The sequence below is a fragment of the Silurus meridionalis genome, chromosome 24 (genome assembly GCF_014805685.1).
Source record: "Silurus meridionalis isolate SWU-2019-XX chromosome 24, ASM1480568v1, whole genome shotgun sequence".
Lineage (NCBI taxonomy): Eukaryota > Metazoa > Chordata > Actinopteri > Siluriformes > Siluridae > Silurus > Silurus meridionalis.
In genome coordinates, this window is record NC_060907.1 from 4,230,197 (window position 1) to 4,253,701 (window position 23,505).

The 23,505-nt window shown below is 40.3% G+C and overlaps 1 protein-coding gene and 1 long non-coding RNA gene across 5 annotated transcripts in view; one reads left to right on the forward strand and one right to left on the reverse strand.

The window, feature by feature from the left end:
* jag1a (jagged canonical Notch ligand 1a) overlaps window positions 1-6,817 on the reverse strand; it is a 40,328-nt gene extending 33,511 nt beyond the window's left edge. For all 3 annotated transcript variants that reach the window (XM_046837936.1, XM_046837935.1, XM_046837934.1), the window contains exons 1-2: window positions 6,315-6,817; window positions 4,878-5,186 (exon numbers count right to left, since the gene is read on the reverse strand). In XM_046837936.1, coding sequence (XP_046693892.1) covers window positions 4,878-5,186; window positions 6,315-6,386 — 381 coding nt within the window. In that variant the 5' untranslated portion in view covers window positions 6,387-6,817. The remainder of the gene's footprint in view (window positions 1-4,877; window positions 5,187-6,314) is intronic.
* On the forward strand, window positions 5,193-23,288 carry LOC124378484. Of its 2 annotated transcripts, none has more exons than XR_006924244.1 (3): window positions 5,193-6,157; window positions 8,592-9,179; window positions 22,120-23,288. It is a non-coding gene; the product is annotated as an uncharacterized LOC124378484 (long non-coding RNA). The 2 variants fall into 2 exon arrangements; XR_006924243.1 differs by lacking the exon at window positions 5,193-6,157 and adding an exon at window positions 6,897-6,988.
* The last annotated feature ends 217 nt before the right edge of the window (window positions 23,289-23,505 follow it).

The window sequence follows — 23,505 nt, forward strand, 5'->3', positions numbered from 1 at the left end:
CACACAAGTCACACACAGCAGAGTATGTGTGTGTGTGTTTTGTGTGTGTGCGACTCTGAAAGAATGCAAGCGCATTGTGCACCAAGGGCCGGAGGGCCAGTGTGTGTGGGTTAGGAGTAGTGGATAGTGTGTGCGATTATGTGTGTGTGTGTGTGTGTGTGTGCGCGTGTGTGTGTGTGTGTGTAAGATAGAGGGTAAGTGTAGCCCCTCTCTCCTCGCTTCACACACTCTCTCCAGCTCTCACACATTCCCTCTCAGCGTAGCACAGCTCAATGAAATACTGCAGTAGATCATCCTCACACACACACACACACACACACACACACACACACACACACACACACACACAGCATGGTACAGCCTAACACAAGGCTCATGTCGGACAATCCCATTCGTGGGTAATGGGCTCCGGCTGTAGCAGGGGTACGAGAGAGCGAAATGAAGTCGAAGCTGCCACGCCCCCTCGCCAAGACCCCGCCCACTAGATTTTCGCAGCTCTAGGCAAACTATGAGTTGGGTTTTTTTGCAGCCCTGCCTGCCTTGTGTTGATATAAAACAACACGGGATTCAAACGCAGAAGCGAAACATCTACAGAATGAGTTAAGACGAACATCCATGTGAAAGAGATTCTTCTCAATCTGGTTGAGGCATCATCATCATCATTATCATAATGATAATAATGAGTGTGTTGTGCTGTTAGATCGACAGAAATAATAAGACCGATCGTCTGCTTCCGAAGCGACTCCTGTCCTATAAGAAAGCTGCATATTTTCCTATTTTTTGGGTCGTGAGTAATGAAATAAAGGACAAAGAAAACATTGCAACTGATGCTGAAAGTTCGTGGGAAGAAATGACAATTTCTCGCGTCGAAAACTGTGACGCGACGGAGGAGTGTAAGTCGGGGGTTTGAACGGAAAACGAGAGACGAGAGAAAAAGCGAATAAATGGAAGAAAAGAGGCGAGAGGAGGAGTGGCGACACGCGTTCTCTCTTTCTCCCTTCCACTGTATTACAGTGAGTTTAAAAGAATGAAAATCTAAAAAGAAGAAGGCAAACACACACATATGAACACACACACACTCTCATGAACTGTATGCACCCATTTAGGTCTAGTGAAAATCTCTCTCTTTTTCTCACACACACACACACACACACACACACACACACACACATTCTAGCCTCTTCAGCACAAAGTCCTCCTGAGCTTCCTGTCGCCTCTCCATGGCCCACCGCACTGTGTGTGTGACCCACCAGGCTTTATTCACCCTAATCCGCCCGGCCCTGTGCCCAGCGCTATTGTTTACAGCTAATACATACAGCCGCTGGTGGCCGGAATGGAATACTCACACACACACACACACACACACACACACACACACACACACACACACACACACACACACACACAGCATTTCAGCCCTTAATTCAGGACGAAATGGAGACCCATACACACAAACACACACACACACACACACACACACACACACACACACACACACACACACACACACACACACACATCAGCCATTTCTACTGATCTAAGACAAAGAACAGAAAACACAGTAGAGCTGTTCGGATTTAGGATGCGGGTGGGGGGGGAGGGTTGGTGAGATTTTGGGGGGCAGTGTATGGGGGCAAAAACATTCACATGCACTAACACAGGAATGGTCCGAGTTAATAGGAGGGACACACACACACACATACACACACACACACACACGCTGCTCATAAAACAGGGGATGTCTGGACATCGTCCAAACACCGACATCCATATTACACGTTTTCGGTCTGCAGATACGAGCTTGCATCTTGCACACTGCTCTAGAAATAGCTTTTTAACATTTTCCCGCCGGCATGAACAGAAGCAGGAACGCTTTTGCAGTTGCATCACCTTTCATCCAGTCGGAATCACGTGGAAAAACGTTAATATATTGGGGAAGAAAGCATGAAATTCCAGGGTGCAATTCCCATTTATAATTGTTTAATTTCAAGGAATTGTGTCGTGTCAAGACGGCATTGTGGTACACAGGATTCAAAAACCCGAGCAAATGCATATAGATATGCATGCCAAGTCCATAAATTGGGTTTTTCTCAATGGAATCGTTTGGAATTATAAAATGTCCCTTACAGAGAACAGCAAGGAGCTGTGGTATGTTCCACATGAACACACAACTGCATGGAATTCCAGTACATTCCATATAAATTGGAATTTCATTGAACTGTGGAACGTTCCATTACAAATCACTCACACACACACACCAATAACTGCATAGATCTGTGAATCCACATCCGAACAATCCCGTTACATTCCATGCAAATTGGAATTTCATGCAATTGGCAATAATTGATACATTCCATAGAAGGAATGGCACGGAGCTGTGGTACGTTCCAGACAAACACACAGAAATTTCAGTATATTCCATGCAAATCAGAATTTCATTTCATTAGAAATGTCCCAGAATTGTGGTACATTCCATATACAGTGGTACAAAACTGCATGGAAGTGTGATATTTTTCCAAATGAACACACAACTGCATGGGATTTCAGTAGCTCCCTTGTAAAACAGAATTTTACAAAATCGCCTGGAATTCCATAGGCATGACAGAGTCCAGTGATAATGCAGAACATTCTATACAAAGGCAGAATTTAGCATAAAACTCCACAGAATTCCAGCAAACTGCAGATCATCCCCTCAAAACTGCACAGAATTCCAGCAAACTGCACATCATTCTCTTAAAACGCCACAGAATTTTACCAAACTGCAGAACATTCCCTCAAAACTCTACAGAATTTCACCAAACTGCCGGTATGTCCCATACAAAAATATACAGATTTCAACATTCCATACAAATATTTTAACAAACTGCAGAACATTCAATTTAAAACTCCACACAATTACACCAAACTGCAGAACATTCCATACAAATATTCATAGAGTTCCACCAACCTGCTACTGAGTGCCATTCCAAACCATTCAATACAAAACTCCACAGAATTCCATTAAACTGCTGATATGTTCAAAATAAAATTCTACAGAATTCCAGCAAACTCCCGGTACGTTCCATTCAAAACTCCACAGAATTCCACCAAACTGCAGATCATTCCATACAAAACTCCACAAAATTCCACCACACTGCAGAAAATTCCATTCAATACTTCACAGTACTTCACCAAATTTTAAAACACTGAATTCCACCAAACTGCTGGTACGTGACATTTGAAAATTAGACAAATTTCTAAGAAACTCCTGGTATGTTCCATACAAAAATCCACAGTATTCCACCAAACTGCTGAACATTCATAAGGAACTCTAGCAACCATTTCATGGATTGTCAGCAGAATCCATACAAACTTACTATTGGATGCACAAGGTAAAACGTAAGCGCAGAATTTTCATGTTCCCGGCAATGTTTTATCTCTTGGCGAGTCACGTTTGACACACGTGTCAAATCGACTTCTCTTAATTCGACCCATTTGCACAATCTGTGAGAAATTTTCCCGCTAACATATACAGCTACGTATTAAAAAACCCTATGTAGCCATGACAATTTCAATGAAATCGAGATTGTTCTGGACCTGTAAGATGGGGTTTATAATGTCACCCCGTGTTCGCTGTGTATAAAATGTTCTCGGAGGTGAGGCATTTCCTGGCTACAACGCATCCGAACTGAGTAACTGGGAACTCCCTGAGCTAACAACTCCGATGGCGCACCGTTCCAAAACCCTCGCCAACCGACACAGCCGCTGCCCCCCAAACGCCCCCGCCCCCGCCCCCCACCGCGATCCAAAAATGAAATAATAAAACAAAACTGGAAAACTGGTGTACTGTTAAAGAGAACGGTTTCCTCGCAACCGCTTCCTAAACACACAAGCCCTAGGCACTGCTGATGATGCAAAACAAAAAAGTACAACACGGGGATCAAAACACACTCTCTCACACACACACACACACACACACACACACACAAAACACACACAAGCACACCCGCTGTGCTCCCTTCTAAACCCAGCCCTTTGTTGGGTTCATTGTGCCGAGGGTCAGACCGCTGCTGGAATTGCTAGGTAGAGATTGAAGGGAAAAGAAAGCATGCAAGATGACAATGTCTAATTATTCTCCATTCAGGACGAATTTTTGGAGCTGGTCCGGACCATTCCACAGACAGACGGCTGCAAAAAAAAAAGAAAGAGAGAAGGGGGGGACGGCAAAAGGTTTTGAAGGATGGCTGCCATGGTAACAAGGTCTAATTGGCCCCCTCAGACTTGACTTGGTCTGACCTGGTATTGACAGCGAAGCCCTTTGGGGTCGCGGAAGTAAAACACGACACTACGAACAATCGTGGCATTCAGGAACTTGAAATCTTATAGAATCTTAAAAATAACCGATACGAACGGTATATCTGAGGACTTTCGACAAGAACCATGAACCAGACAAGAGACAAGTCCGACCAAGTGGGGGGAGGAGGTGGGACAAAAAAACAACACATGACCACTCGAATTGTTTGATGATCGCCTGATTATTGGAAATCAATACGCCACGTTCCAGGTCCCCATTGTGTGCGATGACACAGGGCTTAGAAGTGGAGGACACCAGGTGATAAACTGTTTACAGGAGGCGCAATTGTTCGAGACTTTGATCTCGATAACGGTTCCTGATAGCGAATCTACTGTCCTGAGCAGCCCCTCCTTCTTCCACTTCCTCTTCGCTCGGGTGCCAAGGCATTCCCAAATGTTGGGTTTCGAAGTCACACAGAAAAAAAAACAACCCTGTTGAGGAAGCGAAGGAAGGAATGCGAGTACGAGAAGTAAACTTCGACAAATAAACTGTTTGGACGTGTTTATATCGAGGTTATATATCGAGGCGCTGAGGTAGAACTCACCGGCCAGGCGAAGCTGAACGACAGCACGATGCGAGCCTTGTCGTTCTCCTCCAGGCTTTCCGCCGGCACCACGTTCCCGCCGATCACCGGGGTCACCCCGCTGCCGAAACTGCATGGCCCACCGGGGGTCACCCTGGACTGGTACTCCTTAAGGCAGAGGCGGAAATATGTATCGCACTCGTCCCTCGTGCATCTGTTCTTGTCCGCTGCGTTCCTTGTGCCGTCACAGCAAGAACCGCTCTGCAGCTCGCCGTTCACGTTCCGGACCGACAGCACGCGCAACTCGAAATGGCCTGATGTTTCACACAGCTGGACAGAACGGAAAAAGGGAAGACGATTGTTAAAGAAACACTCAAACCGTTTATTTTACAGATCGAATGAATGGTTTCGAGGACACTTATAGCCTCTCAGACAATGCGGATGTCCAACAGACTTATATTTGTCATTCATACCCTGAAAACGGTCTAAAGAGGAGTCTGGAACAATGCAGTAAAATTATACATCATTTGTTTTCTCCAATGTGAAATGTTTTTCTTGCTGACAGAAAAGAAACCCTACATTACATTACATTACGAAATGCATTTTGTGGCGCACGCTTGAAAAAAAAAGCTCTCAAGGCTCTGGAGGAATTGTGTTTTTCCTTTTTTTTCCATGCATGTTTCAGAAATCTCTGCAGCCACTTTCATTTGAAGCGATTCTTCTCTCCTTCTCATGAGACTTGAATGAGTTCTCTTTCTCCTCTCAAAACAACATCGAAACCGCTCAACCAATAAAAGTGAGTGTTTTCACCAATAAAGGTTTTCGAAAAGCACTCGAACAAAAGTTTCTCAGGCATCCGCAAATAGAAGGAGTGAGGGACAAAAACATTTTTTTGGATCAGTCGAAGCTCTAGACGCAGAAGGAGACAGTGAAAGTTGAGAACATTTTCAGGAATCTTTGCAAACAGGGTTTCTGGAGAACATCCAAAATACGGAGTAAAAGATGCTGTTTAGTTTGTTTTTTGATTGTGTGTGTGAGTGTGTATATACACGGTGTGTGTTTTGACAGGGTGGTCGGTACATATGTGGTTCTTCATGGTCATGCTGAGGAGGTCACTTGGTGGAGAAACTTGGTGGGAAGGTGCGCAATTAGAAAAGTTCAGCTAGATTAGAAATGACGCACTTTAAAAAGAAAGAAAGGAAAAGAGGACATGTTTCTGCAGATTGCACATACCCTGGGAACGTGGGTTAGGGGTTCCAGGGGCATGAACGCACATGTTTTACGCACAGATCAACGCACAGGTAAGGGCACAGGTAAACGCGCATGTTTTACGCACAGGAAAACGCGCATGTTTTACGCACAGGAAAACGCGCATGTTTTACGCACAGGAAAACGCGCATGTTTTACGCACAGGTAAACGCGGAGATTTTGTGCACAGGTTTTGCGCACAGGACTCACCTTCACGCAGAAGCAGTGGATGAGGAGGTGAAGGCAGGCGGCGGCGGTGAAAGTGGAGCTCGACCTCCGCATTGTGCCGCCTCTCCTCCCGTCCGCTGCCCCAAAACTTCACCTGAAAGTCAGTGAGCCCCTGGCGAACGACAATAAATTCCTCCGCACGCGTCCAGAGATAGATAGATAAACAGATAGATAGATAGATAGACAGATAGATAGATAGATAGATAGATAGATAGATAGATAGATAGATAGATAGATAGATAGATAGAAAAAGACAGCCACTCTATCCACCAATCTTCTTTCCTCTTCTTATTCTTATTATGTATGCCCTTCTTTTTCTTAAAGTTTTCTCCCCTCCTCTTTTTTTGTCTGGTTGTTTCCACGATGTTCTCCGCTTCTTCTCGGACTGCAGAGCGGAAAAAACAATCAAACCTCTCCGGCTGTGGGAAAGAGCGCTTTCTATCTATCTATCTATACCGTCCAGTAGAGAGAGGGAGAGAGTGAGTGAGAGAGAGCGAGAGAGAGAGAGAGAGAGAGAAGTGGGCGGGGTGGAGGGAGGAGGAAAAAAAACGAGAGGCGTGGTCCAAACAGGCACCTCATGAATATTCAGCAATATTCATCAAGGGGGCGTGGCGCGGAGAGACGGGGTTAGGGGAAGGTTTGAAGTGCAGCCTGAAGTAAGTGTACTAACCGCAATTTATTGATGTTTATTAATGAAAGTATGAAAGACGAGAAATTTGGAGGGGGAAAGTGGAAACGAGCGATTAGAAGAAACAGGTTTCGTGTCTCCTGTGGGTTTTTTTCTGTTGTTGTTTTGAACACGTGAAAGCGTGTGAATACGCGTCACGTGACCCACCTATTGTGGAAATGGTTACACGGTTTCCTCAGATTTATCTCAGACACCTGCGCGCTTTGTGGGAGTATTTCCGTTGATATTAATAATAATAACCTAAATCTGGGGTTAAAACTCCAAAAAAAAAAAGTCTTTAAAGCATTAAAGAAATGAATGGCTTTATTATTACTATTCAGCCTCATTTTCTGAATGAAGTGCCTTAAAAACACAACAAGCTAACTAGCATACACATTTTTTAGTATCTAACTCTTACATTTGATTAAAAACCCTAACTTAAAGAAGTTTTGAGTTAAAAATCGAAAAGATGAAAATTTTACCTACTGAACAAAATAGTGACAGAAAGAAATCGGATCATTTTAGTGACTTCGAAATAAATCATTCGTTTCATTTTGTTCCTTCTGTCAGAAACCGAATAAAACGTTACATTTGCAATAAGCAGATCCCCAACACATCTACATACACAAACTTTGACTATAGTTCCAATAAATTATATGTATAGATAGTGTAACTGCATAGCCTTTATGGGAGTCACGTGACGAAAGAACGAACGACACTGACTAGAAGTGTCAAGCGGTAGACTACTCAGTTCTGTTTCCTGTACACGACCTATGGAGATTTCACAATGCTATGCTACCTGTTCATGGGGGAGTGGTAGCTCAGCGGTTAACTTGCTGGGTTACAGATCGGAAGGTTGGGGGTTCAATCCCGGTATCACCAAGCTGCCAATCTTGGGCTGTATCATGGCCGACCTCAGGTTCTGAACAAGCTGGGATATGTGAGGAAAAGAATTTCGCTGTTCTGTAATGTATATGGGACAAATAAAGCTCCGTCCAGTCTTTAACCAATGCACGAACGCTTCCACAATCTCGAAAGGTACATGGATGCTTTCAGACTCTTCCCTGTTCTGGCACTGAGGTGAACCAACTTCCAGTTCTCTAGGGGCCTATAGGCTATGTCAAAAGACCAACATCTTCCAGAGGTTCTTGAATTAAACCTTGCTTTCCAACTATTTTTATTCCCAACAGAGTGTTTGATGGTATTCTTGATGGTTTTCTAATAAACCTGCCTCAGAATATATTTAATGATAGAGACTTGCTCTGCCAAATGCCACACATGTAAATGTAAGGTCCCCATTTAGTCCAAATGAAAGTTTTGTAAATAGAAAGCTAACCATTGCTGCAAATATATTAGCTTTAATGTTATTATAAGCTATAAAATGCATATTTAAAATTTGTTGGATTTTTGTTTTATGTGGTGTAAAAGTTCTTCCATAAATGCAAATTCGATTGAGGAAATTTTGCGATCAACAGGAACGTTAAAAATCTTTTTTTTTTAATAAATCAAGACACATTAGAAAAGACATCGTGTTGGAGTTAATGACATGCAAAAATCCAGTGGAAATGCCAAGTGCAAGGTTTTTTTTTCAGGTGAATGTTCATGATCGGTGTGTACGTCATCCTAGAAATCGTACAGCGTTCACCCGGCGTTAGGTAAGTCCGCTTCTTTCACTTGCACACAACATTGAAATAATAACACACAGCAGCGTAACCTGATCGAGCTCTTTGGTGCGCTAGAAAAACTTCCATTGGTTCATATACTGCTTCTCCTCCCTGATGAGTGTGGAGTTGAGAACGAGTAGTCGTTTCAAAGCCAGTCACAGAAACTCCTATAGTATTAAAACAATGTGCTCTTTAAGTATCTTCCAGGTAAGTCTTAAAGGTAAGCATTTGTTATTATTGATGTCAGCCAGATGGAGGAACTTCCCTTTGGGTGAGTAAATTACCTCCTGATTCTTCAAAGCCCAATTAATAAGCACTGATGTGTATATATTATTCATCAGCTGGGACCAGGCTGTAATCCCATAGCTGGAGCTGCAGTCATGGGCACATCTGCAAGGACAGTTGGCTTGGGCTGCTTGACACATCTGCCACCCCCTTCCTTTGAGGTGCAGATCCTCCTCAACCCATTTCCTCCACTTTGCAGAACGAGACAGAAGAATGACAGAAAAAACGATGGTGAGAGAAAGGAGCAGCAGTGACGGGAGTCTGTTATGAACCAGAGATGTGCATGTGGGGGGTAGGGTTGGGGCAGTGGTCTTTATCCTACGATTGGAACAGCTGTGTCTTGCTGTCTTTAAAGAAGACCTATGAATAGATAATAGAGCTGGTCCTGAAAAGGGAATCCCCCTCCCCCTAAAACCACCCCCTCCCCCTGCCACGCCTCCTCATATAGGCGAGACTGATGTTGTGGATAATTACACCACACTCACTGGAGACAACAGTGGAAGGGTATAATGTGAGAAAGACACACCGTTTGGAGTAAATAGGGTGGGAAAAAAAAGAGCTTTATTTGGAATATTTAGGGTCTTTTCATTCCTGAGAGATAAAAGTCAGGAAAACTTAATGGGAAGGGTTTTGGAGATAAGCAGTAAAAGAGTCAGAAAGAAAAGGTGGATTAAATAATTAAGGCGAGAGATAAAGAAGAAAGTGAAGGAAGAGAAAACTTGAGATAGGAAGAGATAGGAAGCAGGAGGGGAAGAGGGTGATAAAGAAGGGAAAGAATGGATTGATTAGGCTTGATGAAAGGATTATAAGAAAGAAGAATTAAGAGACAGGAGAAGGAGAGCGAGATTTGTTGAGGAATGATAAGATTTATACGGAGATGTTTGACCAGTCACGGCACAGCTTTGCAATTTCGTTAATTCATGTTTCACATAAAACCCCCCAAAATTAAGCAGTGTTACAAAGTCCATCCATGTCTAGTGTGCTTCGGGTCCAATCAGATTTTTCGCCTGAAGCATTTCTACACAGCTAATTTCGTTCGACCAACTGGAAAACCGGCTGATCTGCCTGAAGGCCGTTCGTGCTGGGAAACGCCTGCAGCCAAAAACATGAATCACAGTGTGTTAAGCAGGACATCGTCCCACTGACAGTTGGGCCTGAGCCAGGATTTGCCCCTGAACAGCATGGGGGAGCAATAATGAACATTGTTATATACTGATAAGTAAACCAAGAAACGAGAAAGAAGAAGAGAACGATTGAACATTCAAACCATTAGAACACCATCAAGTAAATAGCACAGCAAAATACCCTCCATCATCCAACATGCCCACAGTATGGATTATTATTTTTTTTAACAATGACAAGCTGCTCTGAATTGGATGGAAAAGAAAGGGGGAAAAAATCCCCCAGTGAGTAGTTCTTCAGCAAGAATTTCCAAAGACGCTGTGTTTCGGAGCCATAGGAATCCACAATGTCATCAGTGAAATGCTTTTTCTATTGCACCATTCAGATCACATTCCTCTGCTGCCTGTCATAGAAGACTGGAATGAAATCAAGAGTGGGAAGGTGTAGGGGTGGGATTTGAGGGGGTGAAAAGGGATGGGTGGATGTATGGGGTGGAGCACAGTGGGCAAATGTTGTTCTTGTGCCACTTAAATTGTAATTGACAACAATAAAAACATGCAGTATAAATCCATTGAAGTTGGAGATGGTCCTGGGCACCAAGTTGGAATTTTTTCCCCCTGGCTGGGACATGAGAATATCTCAGAGCACTACACATACTCATTGAATTTTCAGGTTGAGGTTGAGGTCTCAATACCTTCCACTCCAACCCATGTAAACCATATCTTCACAAAGCTGGCTTTGTGCACCTGGACATTTATTATAGTTTCAACGTAAAGTTTATTTAATTTGGGTTATTAACTGTTTACCGATGAAGACGTGAGTGCAAAGCTGTTTGGATTAATGGCAGGCCAAAGCCAACTTCATAATCCCTAAGTGTTTAGCAAACATTATAATCCAATGAATCTTTAGACTGTCCATGCTGGAGGCATCTTCAGCCGCAGCGAGTGGGTTTCCAGTGATAAGAATTATATCCAAAAGAATGTAGGACCTCGGGATGGATCAGGCCGGTCCAGAACCGGTCAGGAGATCTTAAGAGTAGCATGTGTAGCTTGATGTTTTTGGAAAGCAAGAGGAAACCAAAGAACCACTATTTTTTTTCTTCTTCTTTTATTCTTGAACCCAAATGCAATGCTAAGTAGGCTAAACAAGAAATAACCAAATTACATTCCACATGGGATTCTGGTGAACAACATAGCTTTTAAACTTTGTGGGAATTTTCACATTTAGAGAAATATGTAAGTTATTAATTTACCACACACTGTACCTGACATCTTAATTGTGATTGATAGCAAAACATTTGCAAATAACTTAGGAATTCTGACAAAAACTAAAAGGTTGCATGATATGAATTTGCCCGTTTTGGGAAGCGCCCTTAAGCCAGATTAATTGCATTTTTAGGCAGCAAACACTTCCTGCTATTCTGGTAAACAAATTTTTTTAAGTTCATTTGCTTGTGTTTCTGGAAAAAAAAAATCACACGTTTGATGTTGACAAGAAATTATAGAATGTCTAAGCTTTAGTGACAAGGCCAAGAAAATATGACAGTCATAAAAAGGAATCTGAATTCTCCATGCTTTTATCCCATGAGAACCTCCTTTCTTTCTCACGCTGTTCCCACATTTTGCGGCTTTGAACAAAACAGGTCAGGGTGGATCGGTTTTGGACAGTCATAGCAAAACAAAACATGATGCATGGGTCGGCACATCCTCCGAGTCACGCTGCTGTTCTGTTTGGCTTCATCGATGGCTGCTGCTGTATGATGATTAATCAATTCACCCTGACCTGTTCGCTCACGATGCATAGGAGTGGCACAAAATAAAATCTCTTACAAACTCTATTTTAACCCTTTATGGCATGAAGAGTCATGGGGGGGGGGAAAAGTGATGTGTTACATTTTACACATACGGCATACGCAAGAGAGAGAGGAATCAGTAAAACTTGACATTAAGGTCCATCTAATCAGGGTACCAATAAACGTCCAGTTTAAGGTACAAACCATGTTGAATAAGAAAAAAAAATAGTCCTACCTGAGAACATCAACATTCAATTGGAGATGGTAAAACCATATATTAATGTAGTGGATCATTGTTGTAAAGATTAAAGATGGATGGCTTTTGGATATTTTGGCTCAGAGCCTGGTTGCCTCTGCCAGAAGGTTACAACTCAGCCAGAGAAAACAAAACGATGGCTTCCAAATCAACCAAGAATGTGTATATTTGAATCCTTTGGCTTTAAGGTAAGTAGGTAGGTAGGTAAATATACACAGAAGAAATATATACAGTGTGTACAGGTACATTGAGGTTGTAATGTGGTAAAACAGATGGTAGTGTATCAGTCAATGGTCCAGGATCGTATGCAAGTGGCCTCCAGACCTCATCCATAGATTTTACACCACATTTTTTTAGAGGACATTATAGTCAAAAGAATATTGTGGTAGGTAAATATTAATGAATTTATGTAAAGACATTAAGTTTTCACATATGTCACAAGTCTCTGTTCTGGTCGTATTCCTTATGACTGTACAATATCCAAACAGTGCTGCTGGAAGTTGAAAGAATGTTTTGCATGCCGAACGTGTGCAAAGGTTCCCACAGCCGCTCCTCTCTGACCTGCGTGTCACATTCGTGTTAGCAGGAAAGTTGCGCAACTGGGTGGCTTCGGTGAGAAAAATTTGAGAGCGAAGTGTGTGTGTGTTTTGGGAGAGAGTTAGCTTGTGATCATTCATGTTTGCAAGAGAAGAGCAGATTGATTTTTGTGGCACCTCGTCATGGGCTGAAGGATGAGCCTCGGTGCGATAATTACCCACTTTATTTCCCTGTGTGTTTTTTTCTGCCTTTACACCTCACACTCTCATTATAAATTATAACCATGCTCTTTTATTTAATCGCCTTATTTGCTTTGGCAGTTACGTTCTAACCTTCTCTGAGAGACTGAGAGAGTTTATGACTAACCTGAGAGGCCTTTAATGGCTCATCTACTTCAGTATGTGTGTGTGTGTGTGTGTGTGTGTGTGTATATGCTTGAACAGGTGTGAGGTCTGACCTCATAGCAATCCTCCACTTTCCCAACTCCTAATGATTAAACCCTCTGCAATACCGAGCATGTGTGTGCATGTCACCTTGCACTCGAAATCCTTCGCGCCGATCCGTCCTCGCGCGTTAAAACAGCAACGCTAACATGTCAATAGAAATCAGGTTTTCGAGCGATCATCAAACATTGGAGAAAAGAGGTACGGCCAAAACTGACAATTGGAACAATGTACCTATTATTTTTTTTTTCCCATAAATGTAGTCGAACAGCCACGGCGTGTTTCTTTGTGTTTATTTTATTTCACACTGGAGATAAATATTTGTGTGCAGAAGTCTGCACAGTGCTAAAGCAGTAGAGTTTTAATGTGTGCCAGCTACAGTATATGGGAAATTATAGAAGGAATGCATGGAAGAAGCATTTTTTAAATGTGGAATGAATGTGCATCTCCATAACTGAGGCTGATGAGATTCATAGCCAACGTTACGATACATCAAAGATTCATACATTGACATATGACGCAGCTACAGATGCGGTGCGAAAGGATTCACCCCATTGCGATTCTATTTGAATTCTATTCACCACAATGCAATACGATGCAATGATAAAAAAAAGGATGCTGTACAATTCAATATGACTATGAAAAGTGACAGTTCACTTTACAGACGTTTTTTTCCTGTTCTGTGTGCAGGAAGTTACAGCTCTGCCTCTGCCATGTTAATCTGTATTGTATGTGACTCTCAGGACACGCCTCGGCCTCCGTAGAGCTGTGATACGTCGTGTTCACGTAGCAGCGGCGGTGCTGAGAGAACGCGCTCGAGACACGGTTTAGCGACGAGAAATCGATCTACACATCAAATATTGCTCACATATTATTGGTCGCTTTCTAAATAATACATCTAAAAGCATCTACTAGTGATTATATATAAATAAAGTGTTTTTTAACAATGCAAATTTGTTTAAAACAATGCATCGTAAAATGAAAAAAACAAACTGTCTCTGATGCACACGTTTTGACATCACATTGTTACCTTTAATGCCAATGCACCGATGTAAAATGCTGAATCTTACCATCCCCTCATATATATATATATATATATATATATATAATATATAAGGTTCGGTTCAATTCTGTTACAGCTTGGAGAAGAAATGCAAAACTTCAAATTGCTTGTAATTTTTTATTAACACAGTTTATTATTATTGCAATTTATTATCATCAACATTTGAACAGTTTACATTTTGTTTAACAATTTGAAATCAAATGCCTGCTTGTTTAATTAATATATAAAATAATATTTGATCAAAATCGAATAAATCAAATTTGTTTATTACACTTAAATGAGTGTCAAATAAATCTCATGCGAAACAATGTTTTTTTATTATTATATTGGTTAAATCGAATAATCAATTAAATTGACACAAATTAAACTGATTAAATAAAATTAAATAAATAGAAAATATTTGTGTGTTTTATATTTAATATAAAATTTTCTGAAGATGATCTAGATTACTTAACTGTTCTACTTATTTCAGTGTAGTTTAACAAATTTCTTTATTTCCTCTAGAGCTGCAACTATTAATCGATAATAATCAATAATGAAATTCGTTGTCAACGAATGCTGTAATCAATGAGTTGGGCTTCTGGAGTTACGGTTTAGCGAGACAGCAAGATACCACAGCCATTTTTATATTCAAAAGCTGTAAGAATTCAAATGTAAAGCAGAGCTTGTGTGGGAATGAAGTACCGCAGTGATGTACGGGCACGTGAAAAGAAAACACACTGGTGTATGATCCTCATCACGTGAAAATGTTACAGTTTAATGAAGTACTATTGTGTAAAGAGAGACCATTTTGCTGTAGTGTGAACTTCTCTGTGATCTGAAAGAGATCTTTATCATTTTTCTCTGTTTTTTTAATTTTATTATAGTTGTCTTTTTCAATAAAATATCATCATAAACAATTCTAACGACCAGCCAAGCTATGGAAGTAGTACTGTAGCTAGGTGGTTAATCATCTGTACTCCAGGGGGCGCTGCATCATGGCTGGCCCCTGCTTCCTAGCCTCGCTGGGATATGCGAAGAAAGAATTTTCTGTGAGGTGTCCATGTGATGAGTAAAAACACCTTCATTTAGAACACTGATCAAACTGTCTGCATTCTACCTGGGTGTTCAACACTCTGATCTCCGCCCTGAACTCCTTCCAGCCAATCACAATCCAGTATTCATTCGAGACCCTGGTGTAAGAACATTCAAACATCACTCAACAAATCACTCAAATTAAACGAGATAAACTAGGTTACACCACCTTAACGTTTACGTAGCTAGAATACGTGTCAGCATGCAATATGTTTTCTTGCTACCTAGTGTGGCGTAGTAAAGACACCAGGACAGAATCCAATCTGGGGTATATTTCGATTTACACAACGACCTTTATGGTTACAGTGAGTCACGCTGTGCACAACGATGCCAAAAACAAACCCTTTGGTACGTTGTGAAATATCAAAAAAAGTGCTGCAGTTGCAAAGATGATACAATTATGATTCTTTCACAATCCACCTACGTTATGGGAAAGTGATGACATTCTGCTGGTTAGGTGTGAGGCACGGCAGGCCGAGTTATAGCAGAGGTGGGGGTGGGTTTTTTTTTTTGCTGTTTGCGTTTTGTATTTTTTTTGCTTTTCTATTCATGTTGTTTCAATTCCCTTTTGCTAATTTGGTTCCCGCCATTGGTCAGTTGGGCTGTTTATCATCTCAGGTGAAGAAGAGCCTTCATTTGTCAAGTATTTTACATATCCTTCGCAAATCCTAGAGGGTCAGAGCTGGGGTCAGCCATGATACAGCACAGATGGTTAAGGGCCTTGCTCAAGGGCCCAAGAGTGGCAGCTTGTTTAAAGCCCAGACATTTACATTTAAGGCATTTAGCAGATGCCCTTATCCAGAGCGACGCGGTGTGTCTGGCATTTGAACTCACAACCACTAAGCTACCACCTCCCTGACCTTCTGGTCAGTAACCCAAACCACTGAGCCACCACCTTCCTTAGAATATGGAAGGAATGGAGGCAATCAATTACATCCAGGGACACTGGATATCACGACTTCCTGGGAAATTATCTGACAGTGCCAGAACTGGACATTTACACAGAGATAAATGATTTGTTCATGATGAACATCACCTTCACTCTCAATAAACTAGCAAGCCCATGTGAACAAATCAACTGTATGGTGTGGTACAATGAGTTTTCTTTCCAGGAATGAAACCGCTACCTTCAAAAGATGTTTCTGCTATAAACAACAGCTGCAAATGATCTCAAATGGAAATGGGTGATCTTCTAGCAGGGATGCCAGCAGGCTGGATTCTTCCTCGCTTGTACGTCAGCCTAGATTAAAAAAAAAAAAAAACTCTGCCAGACGAACAAAATGAAATGTTAATGCAGGATTAACTTCTGACCTTTTGAAAAACCTTAGGACTAGACATTAAGGAGAATAAGGACCCGAGCCTGGATCAGAAGTCAAGTCAAGTGTCTGACACACTTCTTTCTTTCTTTTTTTCGTACTCTCTCTCTCTCTCTCTTTCTCTCTCTCTCTCTCTCTCTCTCTCTCTCTCTCTCTCTCTTCGTGTACCTTGGCAGCATAAAGCAAAAACATGGCTGCTGTTAGCTCACCGACATTGTGTCAGCCTCTGGAGGTTGTTTGGGGACAAAACAGAATTAATTAAGGCTGTTTAAGTCTCTTTGCTTTGGGAGATGAAACTGCTTGACAGGAGCCAGACACAGCAAATACTTAAACACACACACACACACACACACACACACACACACACACACACAAAAGTTTAAACTTCTGCATCCTATCGTAACTTTTTCAGCAGAAAACCTGGGGTATTTCACAGACAGACAGACAGACAGACAGACAGATAGATAGGTCATGCATGAACTGCATTTCTACCTTCACATTATTAGGAATCAAAAATCTTCTTTCTTTTTTTCCATGCCAAAAAGTGAGGTGAATATGAAAGTAAGATTCCTTCAGATTGTTGGTTCTGGCTAAGCACTAAATGTCTGTTTATCGCACGTACATCAATGTTGAGGTTTGCAGTGAGGGGTTCAGTGTTTGGCCTACTGGTTCACACTGTTCAGCAAGACACTCAACCCTCAGTTTTAAGAATTCACATACAGTTCGGTGTTCCTGATGACTCAGAGATGGGTGTCATGGTTAAGGAAAGTGGACGGATAAAAAAATTCCAATGTGTGAAGGTAGATTTTCTTCTGCATCACTCAAAAACATTAGGAAGTGCATCGTGGTTGCAGCAAAGAAAGAAAAAGTGATTCCGGTTGTCCAAGATGGCCACCCTTAGAAAAGACGACAGGACGTCCCTGAAGCTGAACCTCATCAGCGAAGACGTCGGATGTCGCAGGAAAAGTGGATGTGGGTTGAACACAATAGACTGCTAGTACTTTCTTGGTGTGTTGCCAAGTCGCTGCAGCGCCAAATTTGCGATCTGGGAAACATTGTATGCGTTTAAAACCTTGCCAAACATTTCGTTTAGACAATGAAACAACTAGTTGATGCAACAGCAGTGTGTCTTTTATACGGAGAATATGTACATTTCTCATCATCAAAGATGTAAAAATGACACAGCTGAATGAATCCCACTTTTTAAATAACAATAAGTAATAAATAACATGGACAGAAGGAAGCGATGGGATTTGACGAGTTGATTAAAGTTAAACAATTTTCACATGTCTGAGAGTTATGAAAGACAGATGTCTCATGGTTCCATACTTATAGGCTTATGATTTATAACTGGTTCGGGACAACAAGACAATGTAGGATCGGCCTTCCTGGGTCACACGGGTACTAGGACGCGCATTTGTTCAATTGACACTCATACAACAATGTAAACGCAATGCCACAGGAACGCCAGGTCAGAGACGGAGCGCTGAGTTTTCCCGACTCAAGGAATAAAGATTAATGCTCCAGCATTATAGCAAAACAGCCAGCTTTATTGAGAGAAGTCAACAAAACCGAGACATTTTCATTGTTTTGTGTGTTTGCGGGATGGACTGCGAGCTACCAGGACGCTTACATTAGGAGACTTTTTTCTTATTTGTATTTATACTGTACATTGTGTTGTGTATATACTGTATACTATAGTAGGTCTGTATTCTTTTATATATTTGCATTTATTTTTTCTTTGCTGCTGTAACAGAGAAACTGTGGGACGAATTAAGGTATATCCTATCTTATCTTAACTTAGACATCTAGCTTCAACTAACTAACATTCTGTGGTTGAATAAATTACCCTGCTGCCGTTTCTGTAAAAACTGTGCTGTAAAAGCTCACCCCAGTGCTTTATGGGTAATACATGGGATCTTTTTTGTTTTTCTCAAATATAATGTTTTTTTATTTTTCATACATCTAAATTTATGACGAAATTTGCGACCACTAAACCAAACGCCGTTCCCTGCATATTATTGCCACTAGTCTGATAATATAAAGAAGAAACATAGTAAACTGTTTTGATTACACAATACAATATTTAGCGTAATGTCAGCTACACCGTATGCAAACAATATTGGGACACTTGATTTGAGTATAGAATTTTCCACCTTTTTTGGATGCTGAAATTTTCCCTTCCACCATGACAATGCACCTGTGCACAAATCCAGCACCATGAAGAAATGGTGTTCATGGGTTGGAATTCTCCTGCTATAGATCTATTAACACCTCTGGGATGAGTGTTTCATGCTGACTGCAGGCCTCCTCACCTCACATACATCAGTACCTGAATTTACTAACACCTTCAAAAGCTTTTCTGGACCAACGCAGCCTAGATAGACAAAGCTTCCAGGCTAGTGAAACCCAAACACATCAAACATCGATGACATTCTCAAACAGACCAGTCAGCCACAAATACCTCAAGCATTGGGTACTTGTTGATAAACCAACTTCTCCTCTAACACTGAGAAGTGGTCGCTCATTGGTTAAGATGTTGGACTTCTGATCAGAAGGTTGTGAATCCAAATCCTAGCACCATCAAACTGCCACTACTGGGCCTTTGAGGTGGTAGCTTAGTAGTTACTGCATTGGACTTTGGATCTGAAGGGTGTAAGTTCAAATCCCAGCCACACCAGGCTACCAATACTGGGCTCCTGAGCAAGGCCCTAAACCCCATAGTTGCTCAGTTGTATGAATGAGATAAATGTGAGTTGCATTGGATAAGGGCAAATAAATATAACCTTGAGATACTTACAAATGAAATATTTCCTGAAGTATATTTGTGTATACTTGGGTAAGAAATTTTTACACTCCACCTATTGATTCCTATTGATTGATATTGATTCCACTCCAACATTGATATATTTATCAGTGTTTAAGGCACCTCATAGGCCTTAAACACTGATACATATATCAATGTTTTGAAGAGATTCTGTGCACTTGAGGAGTTTTTTTTAAAACGGTTACACTTACTGCATGTGAATTACGGTTAGGAATGCAGTAAAACGCTGTTAATGAGTGCAGAGAAGAACTTGTTATTGTTGGCCTTTGCCCAATGGGAACAAGGCGTAGTCCACCACCCAAACCACATACTACTGTATTAACCCAGTATTCATACCATCAGTGTCATTCATTTATTTTTCTCCTTTGGCATTCACCCTGTTTTGTCCTAATTTGGTCGTTTCACCAGTCCCCGTTTTCTCTCAGACCGCTGTGACAACTACCAACTCGGGAGGCTTTTACAAGACACATTAAGCCCGGTATCACAGGGCAACTGAAATGTACCAGAAGGAAAATGCTAACTGCCCCCTTCTGCATATAGCACCAATTAATGCTCTCTTGGTTATGATGACTGTGTGGAGCTTGTGATCTACTAGCAATAGGGCTAAAGCTTTTCTGTGTTTCCAATCAGGAGGCTTATGTTTGTGTGGTTTTCAGTAATCACTGTAAAAAAAGATGGCACCTGGACTGATCCACCTTCTCATATAACCCTAGCCCAGGTTGCTTCTGTTGCTGCTTCCTTTTTGCTTTTAATTTCCTTCAATATATTTTTTACTTTTTGCCTTTTGCAGAATGTTGAATCTTTTAGCAGGATGATGAATTTGTGGGCAATATTGCAGATTCAGAAAATAGCCATATCATTTGTATTTGTCATTTTACCCCGCCCAAAAATGACAAGAAAAACCAGGGGAAGCCATCATAAGCTAAGATACGAATACCCATTGGCGACCATCGTCGATAGTATAACAGTTCAAAAAGTCAAAAAGCATGAAAAATATGTCAGAATGAATCACTTATTACCATATTACAATATTACTGTATTGTAGTATACATTAATATATAACATACTATTGTACAGTAATGTAATGTATACAGCCATATAGTTGTACGCAATTGTATAATAGTATATATACATATTGTATATAGTATATTGCAGTATAATACGACATATAGCATTATATAGTGTTATACAGTTAATAGCAAAGTAGTATATAACAGTATATAATTATAAAGTAGTATTTGGTAATATTGTATAATTGTTTATAACAGTATAGTATAAAGTATAGTATTATATAGTAGTATATAATACTATACTTCATACTATACTGTTATAAACAATTATACAATATTACCAAATACTACTTTATAATTATAAAAAGTAGTACTGCTATATACTACTATATAATACTATATATAGTATTATATAGTAGTATATATAGGATATAGTATAGTAGTATATGGTAATATATAATAATATTGTGTAGTTATATATAAAACTGTATTGTATTAACTATATATATATATATATATATATATATATAGTGTATCGCAAGAATGAAGTATAGTATAAATATATAGTATATGTAAATATATAGTTGTATCTAATGTATATTGTATAATATATAGTTGTATATAGTAATATAACATAGTAGTATATAATGGTGTATAATTATAAAGTAGCTCAATGGTAATATAGCTTCGTAGTGTTTATCAGTATATAGGATAGAATATAATAGTAAAAGGTAGAATATAGTATTGTATAATATATAGGTGTATATAGCAATATAGTAATATAGTAGCATATAATATTATTGTATAATATTAAATAGCAGTATTTTATAGTAGCATATATATTAGTATATGGCATCATAGAAGTATAATAGCAGTGTAGAGCTTGAGTCTTCAACCAGGGGTCCATGACCCGAAGTACTGCAGGGGGTCAACTGATTACACGTTAATAATATTACATAATAATATAACAATAATACGCTGAATGAAGAATTTTTTGTTATAAAAAATATACATCGGTAACAACATCAAAGATAAATTATTTAATATAAAAATATTATAATGATTAAATTCAAGTTCTATTAAACCTAAAACTGATGTTAATGTATAACTGTCTACATGATAGTAAAAGAAAAATGTCTGAATCTGCAAAGTAAAGGTTTATGATGCATTAATCTTTTTTTCGAAATATTTAATAATGTAATAAAATATACAACAACAGCATAGTTCTAATTGCCTTAACATAATATAATTAGAGTAATATAATTGGTTTCTATTAATATCAGTGGTTATGTTTGACACATTTAATATTTGTGGGTCCCTGCCCCATGTCTCTATCGCCTAAGGGGGAATTTACCTGAAAAATGATGAAGAACCCAGTATGCCATTACAGTATATAGTAGTATATAGTAGTATATAAGACTTTTGTATAGTTGTATATAGTAGTATGATACTGTGCTGTATGCCAGTGAACCAGAAGCATTTATGGAGACCGAAGTGGGTCACAACACTGGAAATTTATGTTGAGTAGTTAATGGATGTGGTCTTAAGTTTGCCGTGAGTTGACCATGTTTAGCCTGTAAAAAGTGTGTGTGTGTGTGTGTGTGCAAGAAAGAGAGAGAGAGAGAGAGAGAATTCAATCTCTCTCTCTCTCTTCTCTCTCTCTCTCTCTCTCTCTCTCTCTCTTTCTCTTCCTCTGTTTTTTTCCCTCTTATTCCCCCTGTCTGCTTGCAGAAAACAATAAACACTCGGAAACATGAGCCGGCGACAACAGCGGAGTTCAAAACGCGCATCTGGACCGCAGCGGGGGGAAACGAGAATCACTGGGAACAAACCAGAATGGGCCTCAATAAGACACACACACACACACACACACACACACACACACACACACACAATCCAATCATGCACAAAGTCACGCATGCATGCACATATATATACACACGAATAGATACACATATATACATCCATCATCTTGAAATTGTTTTATCGTGTTATTCCCTTAAACAAAAAAAGGAGGGATTGTATAATTCTACAGCACACACACACACACATACACACACACACACACACACACACACATACTTAAATTAGAAGTTTAGCCATGATTTCCCAATGTCTTCATGCAACAGCTCCATACACTGGGGTCACAGGGCAATTAAGGTTACAGAGTGTGTGACCCCTCGTCACCCCCGAGGCTAGAGTGCGAAGATGGTGTAGAGTTGATGTGTATGTGTGTGTATGTGTGTGTATACGCTAGAGCGGGGCTTTCCACCTCTGTGGGAACCTACGCAGCCACTGACAGAAGAGAGATGAAAAATGTTAACCTGATAAGCCTCAATCTGAAACCAACTAGTGGATACAGGATGTGTCCTTTCCCATGAATACGTGTAAGTGTGTGTGTGTTGTGTTTCAGAGTTTAAGGGTGTTATATGAGACTTTAATATGAGTGCTTTAGAAGTACAGCTGCCAGCGTAACATTTTCTTGTCACGATTAGATTTAATAATAGACTAAGATATTGAGTTAATCTCTGTTGTTGGTTAGCATGTGATCGTTAGTACTCCGGGAGCACGTCATGCTGTCGGTGTGGTCACGTCTACACGAATGTCAAGTGGCTCGACTGCAACACACAATGAAACGAAAATGTGTGTTTCAGTGTGATTGAATTGTCCGTATAATAATAAATACTGTCCATGTCATTTTTTATTGGTTTTGAAGCAGTTATTAGTGCAAGAGGTTCAAGTGAAGGTGTTCATTCGAGTGTGTGTGTGTGTGTGATAGTCTAATCCCTTTGTACTGAAAAGTTGAATGATTTGCAGCAAAACTGGATGTCAGGGCCAGAACGCTTCGGTACCCCTTTTCCATATGGCTAGCGGGTGAAGAGTGTGTGTGAGGTGTGAGGGGTTTGCATGATTACACAAATATCCCACTCTTGTCGTGCTGGTGTTGTGGTGGGATTGACTTGAGATCTATCCCACCAGGAATTCAGTATTATATAGTGTGTATAGTATGTGTGTATAATATAGATAGAAGTAAATAGTGCATATAGTTTAGTAGTACATAGTAATAAGTATAATAATATATAGCATGAATTAGTGTATACAGTATTATATAGTAGT